The sequence below is a fragment of the Opisthocomus hoazin genome, chromosome 8, assembly GCF_030867145.1.
Source record: "Opisthocomus hoazin isolate bOpiHoa1 chromosome 8, bOpiHoa1.hap1, whole genome shotgun sequence".
In the NCBI taxonomy this organism is placed as follows: Eukaryota; Metazoa; Chordata; class Aves; order Opisthocomiformes; family Opisthocomidae; genus Opisthocomus; species Opisthocomus hoazin.
In genome coordinates this window covers 58,047,434-58,068,094 of record NC_134421.1, presented here as the reverse complement: position 1 = coordinate 58,068,094, position 20,661 = coordinate 58,047,434, and the positions used below count along the sequence as shown (strand labels likewise).

At 38.9% G+C, this 20,661-nt stretch overlaps 1 protein-coding gene across 1 annotated transcript in view; it reads right to left on the bottom strand.

The window, feature by feature from the left end:
- The window catches only part of LRRK2 (leucine rich repeat kinase 2), a 72,613-nt gene extending 52,018 nt beyond the window's left edge, over nt 1–20,595 (bottom strand). Inside the window, exons 1-8 of the mRNA XM_075428171.1 lie at nt 20,348–20,595; nt 20,182–20,267; nt 15,788–15,894; nt 11,404–11,492; nt 9,342–9,476; nt 7,526–7,660; nt 3,885–4,016; nt 875–994 (exon numbers count right to left, since the gene is read on the bottom strand). Coding sequence (XP_075284286.1) covers nt 875–994; nt 3,885–4,016; nt 7,526–7,660; nt 9,342–9,476; nt 11,404–11,492; nt 15,788–15,894; nt 20,182–20,267; nt 20,348–20,507 — 964 coding nt within the window. The 5' untranslated portion in view covers nt 20,508–20,595. The remainder of the gene's footprint in view (nt 1–874; nt 995–3,884; nt 4,017–7,525; nt 7,661–9,341; nt 9,477–11,403; nt 11,493–15,787; nt 15,895–20,181; nt 20,268–20,347) is intronic.
- Nucleotides 20,596–20,661: the final 66 nt, after the last annotated feature.

Below are 20,661 nucleotides of genomic sequence, written 5' to 3'. Positions count from 1 at the left end.
TTTTTGTGTATTCGCATACAGAATACCACAGACATAAAATATAACTGTGATTCATTTGCATGTAACCACTTATCACAGAGCCATCTACACTCTGAATTGGCGCCATTAAAAAACGTAACGCAAATTGCAGTTGCTAAGAGAGAAATATGTGGTCCCAGAAAGTGCAACAGAATTTAAAAGAAATTATTTTATACCTGTGATTTTTCAGCATTTAAGGAAAAAAGAATATGTATCAACACTGACCATAACATCAGAGGCTTACTGAAGTGTACACTGACTTCTAATCTTTACTATTTTAGGGACTCTTAATCAGCATTTCTACTGACTTCTGTATGGAAAAATTACTCAAAGACTAAGAGAATCAGATCCTTAGCTTTTTGCCACTAGCTGACTAACTTTCAAAATAATACCTGGAGCGTACTCAAGGAAAAGTTTAAATCTTTTAATTGATTTCAGAACTCAAGCACAAGCACTGCTTTGGTGTTGCTATCAACTGCCACAATGTAACGAGTACTGTCATACATGGCAAACACAGCATCAAATTAGTGATCTTGTCTCTAGAGATTTTATGTTAAGTAAGGATTATCCAGTATCTGCCTATGAACAAACAGGTTGGTTTGTTAAGATCTGTCAGCATATCTTACCAGCTCTGAACACTGTGAAGATGTTAGGCATATGGTATGAACACAGCCATGTCATACTAAACAAACTGTAAGCGTGTATGAAATCTAGCTCTGTCAAAGCTATCCTGCCTGAGGCTTTCATGTTAAAGAAACGGAATTTGAATTACAGTAAATCACCAGTATAAAAACATTAACAAGTGGACAGAGAAATGAAGTAATTTATTTATGTATTTGGGAAGGAATTTACTTACTCAGAAGAGCTAAACAACTGAGAGCTGCAGCTTGTAACTTTGCATTTTCAGGGTATGTTTTAACGGCCTTCACAATGACTTCCGGAACCTTATGTAATACAAGGATATTGAAAAAATTTCCTGAAAATAAAAAAAGATATTAAATGAATATAAAAATGTATCTAGAGCTTTACATGCATATAACAAATTTCTCAGCACACAATGTACAAACTGTGTCTGTAGCAAATGCTGGATTTCTTATTACAAGGCATGACACAGCAACATTTTTTGTGTGGAAAGAAGAGGTCAAGGACGAAAAACAGTTGGGATCTAGGTTCTTTCTGTTTTTTACAAAAGACTGAGGTTTAATGCAAAACAAAGTGCACATTGTCATCAAAATAAGAAAAATACTGTCAGTGTATCACTTGCAGACTTCCTGCCAGGAAGCAAACGCAGCCCTGGTTTTGAATTTCTGCAATGATTTGATTTATCCTATCAAGCAAGTGGTTTAACCCTGTTGTGCCCATTTTTGCCCTTCTCATTAAATAGATCAAGGTCAGCATTATAAATACAGAATACATACATTCTAGAATAGCAGAAGAATTACTTTTTGATGATAAATATATTTAAAGCATAACTTTTATCATAGGCTGTATTTTATATTATAGGTTGAATACAAGGAATTCTGCAAAAAGTAAGCAAGTGAAAATAACTTTCCCATTTGTTGCAAAAACAAGTATTATGCATAAAATAATTCAGCAACACTCACTTTGTAAAATACAGTTTCATAGTTATGGTTTCTATTTTTATATTCAATTTCGTTTAATTCTTGATTAGTAAAAAAGAATTACACTAGCAACGTGAAAGGTCAAACTAAAATCTGTATCAATGTTTCTCAAGTCCTTCATATAAGGCGTCAAAGATAAGCTACGAAATTAAGAAGTATCCCTTATTTGAGCATCAAAAATATAATTACACAGAGAAGAAAAGCTAACATGATTTCTTTCCCTTGGTTCTGGTTTTGAGTCCTATAGGTGCTGACTACCGTTAATGTCTAGATTTTTCACTGGGAGATAAACACCTCTCCTAATGTTCAATGATTCAGTTCAACTAGACCAAGTTAATGAAATGCTTAAGAGCAGATTTTCAGGCAAGACCCTTCCGACTCATCATTCTAAAACCCTGGCCTTAACACCTATTACAACTGAAAACAGTATTTTTCTTCTTATCCTGTAGTAGTGTGGTCATGTTATATCAGCATTGCTGTTTCTCAATGTATTTTAATGGAAGTACTATGTTTGTGTAAATACGTTACTTACCTTACAGAAATTAATAATCTTAGGCTATGTGATGAGTAATTATGTCAGACTTGTGGCTGGCCAAACAGGTATCAGTCAGTTAAAATTCTAATGACAGTCAAAACTAGGGTAGTCGTTACTAGATTAGCAAGAACACGATAGTGATTTTGGAAGCTACTGGATGTTGACTTTATGATTTCACTGCCAGTTAACATAGGTTTAGGAAGACAGTGTCCATCATAATAATTTGGGGGGCCACACTGGCTGTATGCAAATCTTCCAGACTATATCCAGGAGCACCTAGCAATTTCACATCTGTTTCCTTAACTGCGTGGTGCTGCGGACGTGTCTTCCCGTAACTCTCCTGAAGTGGCTCCTTATCAAGATGAAGGGCATCCGTTATGCTGAAAGAAGAAATGGATCTCGTGGCTGCTTTACTGCCACTATTACTTGTTGGTCAGCATACACACATGACGAATGTGTGACTGAAACCAGACTCGTTGCGCTTAGGGCAAGATCAAGGCATGTCAACAGAGTTGCTGTGTCTGCACACGTGCTTGGTTTTCCTGCCCATCTTCAGTTAGGCTTGCACAGGAAACCATCCAAGAGTAACATCACCTCTTACCAAAAAACTGCAAATACCATCTCAGTGGCCACCACATTTTCTTGAATTTTTTTATCTGGCTTTCTGAAGGGGAACTGGAAGTTGCTCTGTGTTGCACTCAAGTTTGATCTGTATTTTCTATGAAATCTGCATCAAGCAGTGGAAACAGATGGTGAAAGGATAGGACTGACTTGATTAGGGGGAGTCACACACTTGTACCAACACCTGCAGTAGCTTCAGGCCACCACCTGTAAGAACTGGGAAGTCTAACTCACGAGAAAGACGTTGGCTGAGTCTCCTTGGCTGATCAAGAACCTGCCATGGAGTGTGGGCTGCTCAGGCTGCTACTCACAATCTTTTTGTATGCAGCAAAAGGAAAAACATATTTATTTCCATTTGAACTTCCTATTACGTGGTCCTTGGCAACTGTTCAGATCAGCTTATTATAGTGGCAAGAGAGAGCACAGAGCTGCTAAGAGGCACAACAAATCTCTTTTTGATATTGCCATTATTTCTCTCAACGTCACGCTAGCCCACGTAAGCCCACACAACCAAAGTACTTTTGCCCAAGTCAAGGGAAGTCCATGAACCAATGGTTCTTTCACTGCTGCAGCATAGGAGGCCTCAAGACAGGCACCACAGTTGGGCAGGAATGCAGTGTAGGTCTCTGAAGGTAAATGCATTGCAAGGAGTAAAAACACAGTCTTGAATACCTCCCAGGTAATTCAGCAGCACCAGTTGTTTCTCACACATTCAGCACTAGCACTTCGAAAGAGAAATCTAGAAAGAATCTTCTCCCTTTGTATAGTAACTTTATATAGAATGAGATCTATTTATCTCCCATTCTCATCCTGTGCTTCTGCCACTCTTCTGTCCCACTTTTTTCCCCATTCTAATCTTCTGTGGCATCTTCTGTCCTTGTTACTAATGCTGAACACAAAAGGACACCATATTGATTGTGGCCAGTGTTACCTCCGCACGTTTACATCACTAGAGACATGGAGCTATACAGCACCCTGAGGATTAACTGGAATAGCAGTTCTCTTGTTGCCTGTAACACTCGCTGTCAGTTAACTCCAAGTCTCACAGAGTCAGAGTAAGCTGACTAAAAACAACTTTGTGAACTTACCCAATGTCAGCTTATGCAATAAACAGCAACTCACTTCCTGAACTGTTTCACTACTGGGGAAACTTTTCATCACTTCCACTGTAACATTGTAGCAGCGAACATTTCCAGACATGAGCACTTCAACATTGCTGGCTAAAGAAACAGAAACAAAAATTTCTTCTTAGGAAAAAAACCCCATGTTGATTAGATTCCATTTCAGACTTTATTTAAATATGTTTATTTAGGAAACTGGGCCTATATTTCATGTTTTGCCTTTCAACTTGAGAGGAAGGTGGCATTTTTTTTCTTGGTATTGGCACAGGAGACATTAGTGACTACCAACACCTGGAAATAATTCTTTAAGTTCAGAGTCCATATCAACATTTACAGATTTGTTCCATTCTAAATCAGGCCACGTAACAGAAACCTCCTCTGAAACTATTCTTACGTAACATTTTTCTTAAAGCTGAACAAATTATTTCATAAATATTAATTCAATCTTATAAATGGTGTTTATAATGTGATTGTCATCAGGTAAATGTTTTACAGTATCTCAGTAATATTTCCAGTGCCAACAATTAAGAAACAATTTAGAAATATTTTTTTCTAGTAAATGTCATTTATTTGAATTAATCATGTCTAAGTTTTCCTTCTTTTTTAGGGGGCAAGATACCAAGTTATTCTTTTCATTTAAATTAGTTCTACTGTACACTTACTGTGGACTGAGGGTACAGAAATGTCCACCTAATGCTCCTGCAATATTCTGAAATTAACTGCAAAGTCTGTATTTCACAGAGTCACAGAAGGGTTGAGGTTGGAAGGGACCTCTGTAGGTCATCTTGTCCAACCCCCCTGCTTGAGCAGGGCTGGCTACAGCCGGTTGCCCAGGACCATGGCCAGACAGCTTCTGAGTATCTCCAAGGACAGAGGTTCCACAGCCCCTGTGCCAGTGCTTGGTCACCCTCACCCTATTTCCTGCTTATTATGCAGGCCAGATACAGAAACCAACACAACATTCACATGAGCCAGTAAAAAGACAGAATGCATCCTTTCCTACAAGGACATAGCGATCCCATGTACAGTAATCTAAGGCAAAACAGCATCATGGTAGTTAAAACATACTGTATGAAGGCATCCTTGTAGTACATCTACCCAGGGTATGAGACAGCATATGAACCCAAAAAATCTTGGGCAATATCCTGGCCCCACTGAATGAAAGGCAGTCCTGTCACTGACTCCGAGGGAGTTAGCATTACTTTGCTGAGGTCTATAGACTTTCTTATTTGTTCTTTCAACAGCTTGGCTTTCCTGTATGCAACATAAAAGGAATACTCACAACTGTATTATTAAAGATAATTAGTCTTTTTAAAGCAGCAGGAGATCTTCAAAATAATATATCTCTGAACAGTAAATAATTATACTCTGTAAGCTGAAACAGCAAGCTCTGAGTAGGAAGCATTTCTGAAGCATTCTATTGGATAAGCGAAGGAAGGAACCTTTCACAGTGCTTTAGGATGACAGCGATTTATTCATGTCATTCTCAACCGAAAACACCTTTTTAAAGGTATGTTCCACAAAATAGTATTGCATCACTTCACAGTAATTTATCATTTCACAGGTAACAATTATAAACATATTAAAATATCCAGAAGATTCCAGAATTGTTTACTACAGAGAGAGCATAATTAACTGCATGTTTAAATCCTGTAAGAACAATGTACCAAGCAATGGTACATTTGCAGGGAGCCACTACTTCCCAGAACAAGCTAGAGAAAAGGAGGTGGAATGGATCTCGTTCAATTTTAACCACCAAAACTTGGTCATATAGGTTCTTGTAACAATCAATGAAGCGATCCGAGCACTCTGTAGGGTGTATTCATCTCTGTATTCATCCCACCTGTAACAGACACCTCTCTTAGTGTTAGGTATATTTCCTCAAGGTGCCTGTTTCTCCCCATTAAACAGAGGAGAAGCCTGGATAGCTGTCTATGACTACCATTTAGATGGCTAACATTCTGTGACCCATCACTCCCCTATGGACTTTGGCGGACAGTTGGCCGCAAAGCACTTTCTCATTCCATTGAAACTACTGAGATTTAAAAGAGTTCTCATACTGCAGTGGAATAAACTCTTACGCTTCAATTTCTCATGACATATGAGCTGGAACAAAGTTTACAACTGTGTTAGTGAAAGAAGGAACAGTGAGGTAGAAATCCTTGATGCAACTCATTTGGAACAGAGCCTTGAACTTCAGGGTATGGGGAGACAAACATTTTACTATTGGATAAGCTAGAGTGTGTGCTGACAGTGAATTATTTTCTCCATGGTGGCCTTAAAGCAACACATTTTCTTGCAGGTATTGTGGAATGTCACAGACCAAGAGTGTGAATGCTGGCAAAAGTAGCCTAGCTTTGCACATTCATGTTCAAGCTATCTCTGCTTCTCTGTCTATTTTCAATATTTCGAATCAGAAATGAGAGTGCCAACCCCCAAAATAAATACCTATGTTAGTGCAGGTCTTTGTCATGCCCTTCTCTTGTTAGGCTTTGCACAAGTATTTACTATTTTAAAAAGCACTTAAAATATGGCATCCTCTTCCTTATAAAATCACAATAACTTCTGGGCTAGGGAAATATTATTTCTGGCTCAAGCAATACTTAGCTTTTTAAACACATATTGGAACAGCAAGAAGTTTGAGAAAGAGAAAGTAAAAGGCTTGTAGTCTGACGAAATGTGGGACACTCCAGTCTAGTTCTTGTTTTGTGGCACACACGGGGCTGGCACGGTTTGTATAAAGCCAGACAGGATGTATGAGCCAGGCTTTGTGGGGAATCACATCTGCAAGAGTACCTCATGGAAGGTACCTTATGGAAGACATGGAGAGCAGGACCCTGCTTTACGCTTGCCAAAATTGTGACTACCAGCAGGAAGGTGACAGGAGCTGCCTCTGTGTCAACAAGATCAAATTGCTGCCAACAAATTCACACAAATCATCAAGCACATTTCTCAGGACCTGATTTTGCCCACAACAGGGACTGCTGCTATCACAAGACAAGACATAATGAAGACATTTTCTTCCAGTCTTATTGCACAACACCTGAGAACACCGTAAGACTCTATAATGTGCGCAGTGCTACCAATGCTCCTCATTGCAGCCACCACTGAATGATCAGAGGGGAGTGTCTGAGCACAGATACCTTTCCTAAGCCCTGGCCATTGGACTTGCGTGGGTGATATTCCCCTTGGGGAACAGCCTCTGCCAACAGTGTTCTTTACCTGATACCCAAATTCACTGAAGATTTAGTTAGTCAATAAATGTATCGTATTTTTCAAGCACTAAAAAAAGACAGGGCAGGGTCTTGAACTTGGACCTCTACCACGGTGAGCATCATTGCTACCACTTGCTCCAAGCAGAAGAAAGTCTCTTTCTGTTTTTTTTATGATAGATTTCAGTTTTATCAGAATTGTTGAACATGAAAGTTTCCCATGAAAAATTACAAATCAGTATTTCCCAAAGAAAACAGAAAATGGATTTGTCTGGCAACTCCCAACCAGTTCTCGCTGATTTTTTACAATCATTGAAAGATTACTGCAAACTGAGGTGAGCGGATGCACACTATGGGAAATGAGGAATTGAAAATAACTTCCAATAATGCACTTACATGGACCAGCTAATGAATGTAATGAATAAAGTGCAGGAAGAATCACCTCTTCTTTCTCTGGAAACTCTTTGAAGACTTTCAGTATGATCATATGATCTTTGCTTTCCACAAATTCAGTCAGCTGCTCTTCTGGAACTAAATCAAAAAGCAAGAGAGATATAGAACGTTTTGAGGAAATAACTCATATCCTCGTACAACACGAGAAAAGACATCTGTTTTTATCAAGTTTCCTTACATTTATTTTCTGTCTTTCACAGAAAGTAAGGCACTCTCCATACACATAATTTTCCACAGTTATGACTCCTTCTACTAAAAACCGAGCTACTTTACAAAGACCTTTTTCTAGCCTACACTTTATGTAACTGAGTTCTGACTCTTAAATGCTTTCCTGTGAATCAGTATTTTAAAAGAAGCCTGCTAGCCTTTTTCACAGAACTTCAGATATTCCTTACCAAGATAGTATACAAGTAAAGGAAAGGCTAAGCATACAGTGAAAACAATTTGATGGAATTTTTTGCATACTACATGATTTTTACCTCACTTCTCAACTTTTTTTGATAATGGAGTTCTTCCCATAGAAACTACAGCCATGCTTTAATGATACATTACCTTCACTGTAATAATGGCTTAAGGTTTTCCACCCCTGCCCCCTCTCATTTGTGTTGACATAACTGCACAGCTGTGCTATGAACCAGACAAGGGAACTGATTCAGGTTGAGAAAGAACAACTTATTTTAAATTTTGAAAGCAGAGTCATTTTCTGAATCCGGTTCAAGCTAAGGCTAGGCAAACATTCACATTACAATAACTGACAAAGTGGCTCAGAGGTAGGAAAGAATAGCCAAGGGCAGCCTAGGAACTTGTTACATTAGCACTGCCATCAGGAAGAACGCCTGTACCCGGAGCAGACTGTAGATCTGTAACAATCAGACACTTCTAAAAAGCATGCAGAGAAAATCTAAGTTCAGACCTTTTTGGCGACTGAAGAGATAACACAGCAGGACAAAAGTATTTAGGGAGAGTGTAAGAGGGGAAGGAATGCAGAAGATAGTTCCAAGCACACATGTGTGGAAGGAAGACTTAGAAAAAGCAATATAAAACGATGCCAGAAAGAAAAAATCTGAAGAATTGGAGACTATCGTTGAAGCAAAGGAGTAAAGTGGACTTGGCAGGAGTGCTAGTATTTCTCAATATTTATTTTGAAGCAAGCAACTCAATGCAAAGCTAGGCTTCTACAACAATGGTATTTCTGGCCATTACACATAAAGTTCCTGAAAATTTTCCAGAAATTCAATACACCAATTCAATTCAATTCAATACATTCAATTCATTTCTCAGAAGAAACAAAGGAATATCATACAGATACATATTCATCTTTCAGCATTGTCAGGATCAAAAGCAGAATCACATATTTCTCTAAAGTGCAAACATTTTGCTTTATTTTAGAACTGTTCACACGTTATTAAAATTTGCCAGTCTTTAAATAAACAACCCTGGTTTTGAGAAATAAATTCAAATGCCACTAATCTTTGTTCCAGTATTATTAATGTTGAATCCCATCTTTTCAGTTAACTCTAGAGTCAGAAATGAAGACACTTCTAGATTTTTTGAAAATTTCATATTCATTGCTCTAATTTAGAAAATTTGTGATATTGCTTGGAAAACCTGCTTTGTGCTAACTTTTTGAAAGAACAGATATAATACACAAAACAGCATCTGGAATGCCAGAATTCATTTATTGCAGTTAAATAAACATCTGCAGTTCCCTCCCAACCTACACATTTTTCTAACCTAATAAACTACACAATAAAAATACCTTTCTCAAAAAGTTTGTGTAATGCTTTACATCCATGTTGCTGGATCTCTTCATTTTTAGGGAAGGTGTGCATGGCATTAAATACCAAGGAAAACACGTCCACCTCTTCCTCCAAGAGCAGGAAAGCAATTACGTCTGAAAAACAAGAGAGATTTCATGTTGCACTGATTAGTTCTTAACGTTTTGATTGAAGCGCTGTACTTAACCATTAAAATCCAAAATTCTTTAATACTGTCCTTAAAACTTACTCTGATGGCTCATATCCAGGTTTTTGTATAACACATGAGGATGTTATTTCTTAAGGTAGTATTTTAAAATAAAACTGAGATGTTCTAAAACATTACTGCCAAAAAGACAGTTTCCCCTCTCCGCTCTCGCTCCCACCCTGCATTACTCTGGCAATTCTCTGACCCCCTCAATGAGCCAGTTCAACTCATTGAATTGGCAGAAAATTAAGCCATCAAAAAACCTCTTTTTGCAGTCATCATAGCAAGCTGAAAAGTTTCACTAAGAAGTAAGGTTGGTGGATGAAAGAGGGCAGGACTACACTGCCTGAGAAAAGCAAGAGGGGATTCGAAATGTATCTGTCAGCTACAATGAACCATGAAATCAGACCATCTGTATCACGAAACCCTATTCTCACTGTCTCAGCCATTCGTTCAGCCTGAAACTGAACCAAAAAAGCCAATCGCACAGTTGCTCTTCTGACACTAAAAAAAATCTGAAAAAAACATTACTCTCTCTACAGCATGTGTAGGCAAAAAGATTCATATTCATGACAATTTTTCAAGCTTCCACCAATAACAGTAGCATTCATAATGTCTGTTTCAGTGTTTCAGCTGCAGCTGGTTTTTCTGTGTGGGTTTTCTTTTTAAGAGATTTTTCTATATGACATTCACACTGGCCTGTCAGCTCCAGCTATAGTGCAATTCAAGTTTACAGACATACAGAAATATAGAATACTAAGAGATTTTTCTGACAAGGTACAATTTCAAATATTTTTCTGACATAAGGTATTTGAAATGTTTAAGTTTAGTTAATCACTCCTGAGAAGAGTAGAAGTCAGGAATAAACTGTTATGAAATACATAGTCAACGGCTTAAGACCCTTTACGACACCTCACAATTAAAATAAAGAAGCTGCTGGTTACAGTTACTCACTACTAGACAGATTTTGGTATTATTATTATTAATCACACAGTGGAAGGCCTTATAATGAGACCTGTATTACCCAACTTCAGCAGATAAGAAGTTGGTCGTCTAGTCAAAGCTAGTCCTCCAGTCCTCTTTACAATCAAAAGAGAAAGGAAAACAGGTTGAAGAGGCAACTAATCTTATAAAACAGACAGATGAATAACATGAACCATCCTCTCAAAGTGCCTGTTCTCATCCTTCTGCCTACAGTAGAAGCTTGGACAGCTGGATTAGCTTTAACTACCTAAAGTCAAGTCTAATCCTTAGTTTGTAAACAAGGCTGAGTCCAAATTCTGTTAAAATCAATGGAAACATTCCTATTCTAACAATAATTTGTGCTAATATTATACGCTGGCCTGACTAAAACTAGCAGAATCCCTTATGGTCTCTCTTTAATTTCAACAGATGATCAAGAATCTCAGCATGATGAGAAAAGTCCTCAGTACCTGATAAGATTAGGTCTCTGCAGAGCAGATTAACATAAATGTCTGAGATGATTTACTGTTTTCAGAAGTACTAACCCGTACTAAAGGAAGTCAGAATGTCAAATTTATACTTTGGTAAGAAAAAATAAGCTCTTACTCATTTTACTTAACTACATAACAGCAAGTATTTGTGTCTATGCTAGTAACAGGTTGGCAAAATTAATCAGTCATGTTCTTCACAGCCTTGCAATTTGAAGAATCCTTTCTACTGGCTAAAAAAGGTGCAAAATGGTACTCATTATTTTGTATACAAGTACAAACGGCAAGTGACTTTATGGAGTAAAACAGAGAAAAATCAGGCCTGACATTAACAGTCACCCATTTTATACCACAGTTCTGTGTTTTAAAGGCTTAGACAATATAGGAAAGTAAAACACACAATACCTGACATGAGGAGTAGATTTAATGCTTTCAGTCCTATTATTGAGAGATTTACATTTCCTTTGTGGACCGTAAGCATTTTAAGAATCTGCCTAAACATTAAAAAAGAAGGAAAAAAGAGTTATGGCCAAAGAAATATTAACACACACAAAATTTTATCAAATTTTTACTTTAAAAACAAAAATACAGAAATTAGCAAAAGTTTAAAAAGCTTCTCAATAATTTTTTTAAATTTTTATTTCAATTTATGGTTTTTTCCAAGTTAGTAATGAAATAATGTTGGCATGTTAACTTTTTTCATACTTCATCAAAATAATGATGTATAATTTATCAATTTTACTTTAATTTTAATTAATTATGTATATATTAATCCCAGAGGGGACAAGACCCACTCAGGATGGGGTTACTCTACAGAAAGCAGGGTTGTAGAGCGCAGTAGACTGTGGACAGTATGTCACTGTTCTGTTTGTTGCAAGAGCTAAGTCACAGTGAAAGATCAAGGGTTTGCTGGAAGAGCAGCAGCAGTCTCCCAGCTAAAGAACTTGAACAGCATCTGGAAGAACTCTATCTAAGTTTCCACCACACAGCACTTAGGTGATGCTGGACAAATCACTAGAAAGAAACACTTCATAGACTGCCATTTGTATACTTCTTACTTACTGGGTGGCCCAGCTTGAGAACCAGGGATATTAACCTCTGAAATGCTGCATCAGAGTCAACCAAAGTTGAATATTTAAACAGCAGGAGAGCCAAACAGTGCTAAGTACTCTGAAAAATCCAGTGCATGTATCAAACTGGGCACCCAAAAATCAGTTGGTACTCAAACTACCATCTGTAAAACTGTGACCACCATTCTGTAACACCTTCTCAATAAACAAAATATTAAAAGCTCTAAACAATACTGATGACCACTAATAAAAGCTGAGAAAAAAATGAATAGGCCAGTTTCACGTAAGGTATCACTAATGCACAGTAATAAGGCAGTGAATGATGTTGATGACAAACCCCCCAATTGTGTAATTAAAAACTAAATAAAAATGGACAAGCTTACACAAAAAAAACCCTCAGGAAACCTTAATTTTCTTATTTTCATGATTTTGGAGAACTTCACTTTGCAATCTTAATAATCTTCAAATGTGAGTCTTTGTATATATAATATCTAATAAAAATGGATTGCGCAGTAGTTTGCAATACTTCAGTATTCTTGACCTGTCTTGAAAAACAAAGAGACCACTTAAAGCTTCATCCAAATTTCATTCCCCAGCTCTAGCAATGATGTTGTTTGCCTTGCTAAAGTCTAACTTTATAAACTAGAATGAATGTATCACTGGTTTATTTCCTTTCCCTTCATACTACGATGTTGCTAGTTTCTCCTCAGTTGTATAGTAGCAAAGTACACATAAGGAGCAAAGTCTGACATAAGTCTGATATAATATCCTTTACCTTTTGCAAGACAGGAAATTTTAACAGTATCAGTCCAATAAAATATTGTCTGTTCACATAAACCATGACTTGGTTATATCCTTACACTCTCATGAACACAAAACCGCTACTGAAATCTAGGGTTAGTCAGAATACTGTGTGGGATGATCTAAAGAACTGAGAATAGATACCTCACTAAAACTTCTGTATGCACACTTTGGACTTCTAAGTCTACAGACAAGAATAGATGGTGGCATTTGGGTTTTCAGTCCTGAGGCAAATTCTTGTCCTGGCATACAGCCCACATGTATGGACTAAGTAGTAGGGTGATGAATCAAGGAAAACAAAGAGCCACCCTAACCAAGCTGGTAGAATAGCTAAACAGACACCCTTAAATCTGCTTTAACCTCCTATTAAAGTGTTCTAGTCTTAAGCATTCCTAACGCTTTTTATTGTGTGGTTGCAGGTGTGTCTACAAGCATACATGTGTAGAAACTGTACATGGGGTGAAGATTCCTTCACATCTTTGCTCCATAAGTAGCTGTGGCTTAGACTTCCTTACTCCTTACACCCTGCATGGCTTGAAAACCCCACTGAATTATCAAACACTTTGAAGCCACTAAACATCTCTCCCTTGTCTACCAATGACTCATGATTTCTGCTGTGGGGAAGGAACTCTGCTTTGGGAAGAGGGCATTTTATAGAGTCTGATCTATAGAGGCATGAGCTGGCTCAGTATACCACAGGGTAAACTAATCATACACTAAAGCATGTCTAATACAAGGAGAAAATTCCCTGCATATACCCTCCCATTTCAAATATAATCAAGAGTGAGAATGTAAAGTTTTCTAAATCTCATCTACTGTATGAGAGTTTAACCTCAGAGACCACAAAACATCTCATGAAGTCTCTTTGAGCTTGTAGAAAGAATGCAAATACACTGAAGGAATTTCCTTCCTTTCTCCTCACAGTGACTATTTATTTATTTATCATATTGTCTGTCAAGAACACCTAAATCAACACCAAACTACTGTTTATAAACACAACTGTAACATGATCAGGTTGGCTCATGGTTGAGAGACAAGAAACAAAATGCTTTTTCTAGCTTAAAGTTTCTTTTCTCCTAAAATAGTTACACACACAAAAGTGAAAATCTTTTGCAAAAAAAATGACCTTTTCCTCTCTATTGTATCTGTTTCCTGCCTTGCTGCAAACAGCATGTAGTCAATATGGTGCTGATGCACTGCAGCACTAATCCAATCCACCTAGAAGGAATCTGAGATATAATTTAGCTGGCTTGCTCTGCCTCTGGCACTAACAGAAATGTCTGAGCCCAGTCCTCCACCAAGAACAAATTTCTCCACAGCAAGCAAAACTGTCAACATATCAGACAGGTTACACAGTTGGCTAAAATATTGGTAGTGTGAAAGAATCATGTATAGCAATGTTATCACCAATGTTGTCACCAGATCTTTAGTGAAGTTTAAGTTTTAGAAGGATGCTTTGTTCAACTGCACACACTGACTGGGTTCTGCGGAGACTATGGAAAAGATCAGCCCCAAAAGAGTAATTTTTCTGGGACCCAAGAATGAACAGCAGTATCTCTAGTTCTCAGAGTAACTCTCAGTCAATTATCAACCCTTTAAGCTGCCAAAGAAATCATAACTAACTTGTACAGCTTCAGCTAAGTTATTTCTTGCTCATGAACAGCAACCAAAACCACTTCCACTTTCTAATAAAAATTGTCAATATTTCTTTCAAGGGAGTTCATTCCCCTGCTGACCATGTACTCTAGCCACTGTAAAACAAACCAACAAACCAATCCCCACAAAACCAAACTGCATCTTCATGCAAATGATCTTACAATAGCAACCTTTCTAAGCAAAGGTATGGTGAAGACTGTCGAGGTAGAGGCAGATTCACTAGGGGAGATTCAAGGCTGTAGCTTCTTGCTGTCATTATCAGCCCTGAATGAGGTAATCAGTCCAAGTGAGAGAACACCAAACCAGGCCCTTCTCCCTCATTTGTATCATGCCTACATCTAGAACTAGTATTTGTGCTATGGAACAACTAAAGAGCTAACTTATGTGGGTTTTCATCCCATTTAACCACAGCCATCTAGAAACCAGTTGCTTTGGCTCCCTCGATGGTTAACAGACAGAGACAAGGAAGTCCAAACTACAATTTGCTCCAGGCTAACTTACGAAAAAGACAGAATGAACCACCCTCTCTGAAGGTCATTGTGGAGGTGACCAGTTGAAATACTTGATTTTTAGATCACTAAGATTAGGTGTGACAAATACTCTTCCTCTCTATTTGCACTACTTCAGGCTTATAGATATAATTCATCACATCTGGAAAGAATATACACACACAACCATCCAGGTAATACTGCATTTGTTTATTAAAATAGAAGACCTGGATAAACACAGAATACCAGCATCACTGAGATTGCCAGGGACTGCTGGAGGCCTCCTATTTCAACTCCCCTGCTCAAAGCAGGGTCAACTACAGCTGCTGCTCAGGGTCATGTCCAGTCAGGTTCTGAATGTCTCTAAGGCTTGAGACTTCACAACCTCTCCAGGCAACTTACTGCAATGTTTGATCAACCTTACAACAACAACAACAACAAATACTAAAAAGTTTGCTTGTTTCTTTTAAACGTTTAAGTGGAATTGCATGTATTTCAATTTGTGCCCATTGCTTCTCATCCTGTCACTGGGCACCATTGAAAAGAGCCTGGCTCAGTCTCCTTTACTTTCTCCATCAGGTATTTACACACACAGATAAGACGCCTGCTTGCATGAGTCTCCCATTCCGAAGGCTGAAGAAACCCACAAAAATCTTCAACCATTTAGAAGCTGCTGTAATAACTTTATATAAATATATTTATATAAATATATTTCATTGCAAATATACGTATAACCAAACATTCTGGAAGACTCTTTGTATACAAAATACTTACTGGTGAACACCCAGTACTTCCCAGTCCTTCCCGACATCCTTAGGAGTTATGTTCTGTAGAGTACTTGGGCAAATTTCTATTAATTTACAAAGAAGTGACCAACCCATCTGTAAAACAAAAATGCAGCCACGTTAGAACAGATACTCTGTTTGGAATTTCAATGTCATTTTCTAAAATTCTTCGCTTTTGGAAGACAAATGTTCTGAAAATTATATACCTAAATCAAAAAAGGGAAAATTAATTAACACAAGACAAATGACATAAGTTAAAAGATGGAGGTAAAACAGATATGGCTAATGATTCTGAATGCATTGCTTGTAGGAACACATCACTCAGTGCGCTTCAGCACTGTCTGAGGATAAAGGACACAGTTAAAAGAGGTGCTGACAGAGAGAAAAATATGGTGTGATCCATAGCATGTCATCATCAGCCATGGAAGACCACTGCACTACTACAGGTAGTCCAGGTTTATTGAAGAACAGCTGTTTCCACAAGAATTTGCCATTTAATTGCAAATTATAAGGAGAAAGGATAGGTTTTTAAAGGTGTCCAATATTTTAAATGAGGATGAGATACCTAAACGACTCTATATATTTCATATTCTCGCCATCAACCTTCAAGACTGTGTGCTTTCTAAACATAATGAAGGCAGTGAAAGTTTTGAGATCATAACGAATGAAAGATGAACTAAAAGAAATGTATTTGTTCTTAATAAGTACCTGCTCTATCCTATGCAAATTCTTTGACTTTCAAACACCCCTAAACAATGCCAAAACCTAAAAATGTTTCTCATCAGTCTTCTGTATTGGAGAAATCTGCTCTCTTATGAATGCCTGCAGGCTGGTATGATTGAACGGGCTTTAGTGAGGATGTAGCAAGCAAAATCTGTACAAAGTATTAACTGATGAGCAAGAAAACCCTGCTGTACTGGAAGAGGAGTGAACTGAGAAATGTCAAAAGTCAAGGTGAAGCAGATTTTATAAAAAGGACTTAAAACAAGGCATAAAAATTTCCTTAGCCATACAAATGAAAAGAAAGAAAAAAGTAGGCCTGTGTGCTTTAAGGACAGGGTCAAGACAGAAGATAATCTAAGTATGGCTCAAAAACTATATGCGTAACTGGAGTAGTTTTCAGCAGAAAAGTTATGTAAAGCAAAGGGGTCACAAGAGGACAGCCAACAACACGAATGTAAATGGCTACCTCCAAAGAGTTCAACTGCAAAGTTCATGGAAAGTGCATGATCTCTAACCCTGCAGTTTGCAAGACTATAGCGACATGAAACTGCAAGTCTGATAGAGACATCCATAGGAACAGCGTCGGCTTGAATCTAGACAGCTTTCATGACATCTTTGGAGAATATGAAAAAGGTGATGTAGCTCCCTGGGTATGGGAATTCTGCTTCTATGCTTCACATAACCGGCTGCATGGGCTAGGTTCACACTATCTGCAGTAGTTTCAGTTCAGATTTGCAGAGCCAAATGTTTTAAGCCAATTACAATCTTCATGTCTGCAGATTGAGGCTGACCATGAGCCAATTTCCATGCTCTTCTCCTGCGTGGAGAGCAAGATGGCTTGCTCTGCATGAGACTGCAAACCAATTCCTGTGGACATTCAGGAAGATTAGGCTGGTCTGTGTAACTGAGTCCTTACTAAACATAACTGCACAGAACAGTCTTAGCAATCACCAGTCCTTCCCAAGATGAGGATATGTAATTACCTAATTTTCCACATTCCAAGCAAAACAGAGTTTATCAGTGACAATCAAGTACAAATTTCAAATCTGCACGGCAAAGACACTGTAGAGTTGACCACTAATTCGCACACTGTGTACTGCTTACAAAAGATTTTGAAGTCCCACTTCATGACATCCTAACTGTTCTCGTAAAACTTAGAACCTGATGAAAATTAGCTTTAGAAAATACCTTTTTGTATTAAAACTGTTTCTGATGAAATTTATATTTCCATTAAATATTTTTACTTGGATTGTTCTGATTCCAAGTATTGACAAACATCTCAAAGAACTGTGGATCCAGAGCAGACCAAAGGAAACATCTGACCTGCTGACATGTGGTCTATTTTACGATATTAAAACCACAACCTGAGATAACAGAGAGCTTATTATCTGTTTAAAAATTACATAAGAAAGTATGGGTCTTGTAAATAACAGAAATCCTAAAGGTTACAGGGAAAGAAAACCAAGAAACAGTAAACAAAGACTTTCTTATAAACACTTAAACGGGTCCCTGTACACAGAAACAGTTGGTAGCAGCACTGAAACTGTTATTTTTAAATCAGACTCTTTTCATTTCTAGCATGCAATGAATTTGTATTACATTAGCTCACACCTTCTACATGAGACAATAAAGCTCTGCTGATGGCTCTTTAGTCCAGTGTAACATATTTTGCTCTAGAGTGTCTAAGCTGCTCTAATCATTGCCAGTAAGCAAGTGAAGGAAGAAACTACCATATTTACTTACAGACATCTATTTCACTTCAAGGTACTATTGACTTTCCAGCCCAGAAGCTTGCAGGTTTATGCCTGTAGTCTGACTTGCACTGGTACTTGCAATATTGATCTATTAAGCAAATTTACCCTGGACAAGCCCATGGAACAGCAGCACAACATGATGCTTTATAAGCAGTTAAGGAGGGGAAGGAAAGAAAATCCTCCATTCAGATATGTCTTTTACTGTGTTTATTGCCTTATCTGAGTCAATTTTATTACAATGCCAAAAGAAAAAGAGGTTAATCCGTTAATTCACTGAAAATTTGTTAGTAAAGAGACTGCACTGACATCAGGACTGCGTTACTTCACCACTGCCATAAAGTGAGAATTGTGTATTCACGAAGACTGTAAACAAACTGCAGCAAATGAAGCAAAAAGACAGAGCTCTACTAACATATTGTGGATGTTTGTAAGTGTTGTAGCTGAATGTGAAGGAACAGCTGCCTATGACATTGTACGAGGAACAGGATTCGAGCTTTGCACACTTTAATACAATGCAGTAATGCAAAGGGGCTTGAAAACTTCTCAACTGAAACACTTTACGACTGCAGATGTAGGCAGAGAGAAGATTAAAACTAATTTTAAAATTCTGTATTAAATCAGTGAGGCATTTTAATAGGGTTAAAATGAAAATTAAACAATCACTATCTCCCTTATGCACTTCTGAGGGTCTTCTGCTGTCATTTCAGACCTGCTTCTGGTTGTTGTTGTATTTCTTATTTTTCACTTGTTAGTCTATTGTGTGTATAACAATCTACAAAACCACTTCTGGGCAGTGGTTTTGTCAATTGTTATACACACAATATGCTTTATCCTGAAAATAACTGCTGATTCATCCTTCTGTATTTCTCAATGACCTGACAACTGAATAGTAAAATAAATTAAAACTTCAGACTCTTCACAAGTATTTAGCCTTCAAAGGAAACCTGAGATCACTGTTACTCCAGATTAATCACAAGTACAATTTCACATTTAATCTGAATTTTATGCTTTTGACCTCTAGCTAAAGTCTATTAAGCCAAAAAAAAAAGTTAAGATATATTATTATTTAAGAGACATTTGCTATATAATTTCTGCTTTGCCTTCTAGTTGAATTGAAAAAAGTAAAAGATGCCAAAAATATTGTAACCACACAAACTGGTTTAACATATATAAAAAAAATCAACAGAGTTGCACAGAAATCTGGAGCTTATAAACATCCTTTAAGCATAATATAGTCAGAAATTTAACATAGGCCTGCCAGGAAGGAGCTGTTTCATATGACAAGTCTGGCAGCTGTACCGTAAGCACAACATCAAATTGTGCAAGAGCCACACGCAATCTCAATGGGCCAATGCTAAGTTACAGGAGCAGCCAAGCAGAACCTTAAATTGCGGAACCCACTCTTAGCTAAAAGGTTCCCCCCCCTTAAAAAAATGGGCTAGTGTAACTCTCTAAGATACGGCGACCTATGTATGAATATAAATATGAATATAAAATTCTGTTTTTCAGAAGCTTGTCTAACCACGGCAAACTTCAATACTGACATGTCGAAAATACACTAGATAAGGTTCTAGGTAATTTAGAAGCCTATGCCATCCAGCATTCACATTGCTTCGCTTTTATTTTCTACTTCGCCTTCTTTCGCCGTCCAAACAGAGCGGCAGCGAGCGGTGCCCGCACACAGCCGCGCCGCTCCTCCCTTCAAACGCAGGCGGGTGCAGCGCCCGCTCACACCCCGACAGCGCTTCACAAAGCGGCCCCGAAGAGCAGCAACTTAAAAACAACCAACCGAGCCGAGCGGTAACTTCTGTTGCGGGAGGGGACCGCGGGGCCCGGCCCGCCCGAGGGAGCGCGGCCGGGCAGCGGGAAGCGGGCCGGACCTCCCCCCCCCCCGCGCCGCCCTTACCTGCTGCACGCCCGCCGCTGCCGGGTACAGCTCCACCACCAGCAGCAAGGGAACGTGCACGTTTTTGCCGCTGAAGAGCCGCGGAGCTGTGGGGGAACAGAGACAGGGCCGCGTTAGCGACCGGCGGCGGGCCGGGCCGGGCCGGGGCGGGCCGCCCGCGCCTTACCGCTCTGCCGGGCCGCCAGCTCCAGCAGGTCGCTCAGGGTCTGCACCAGCGTCTCCAGCCGCTTCCTCTCCTGGAGGTTTTGGAGCCGGACGACCAGCTTCCTCAAGGCTTGTTCCTCCCTCGCCGTCGCCTCCCCCTCCTCAGGGCTAGTGCTGGCCATGGCCAACCCGCTGACCTGCGCGGCGGGCGCCTCAGTCCATCCGCCGGCCACCGCGGCCCGCGGGGACGAGGGCTGGGCGGCGCGGGCCCGTCCCGCCGCCGCGCTGCGCTGCCACAGCCGCTCTCCCGCCCTCCCGGCGTTGGCGTCACCCGGC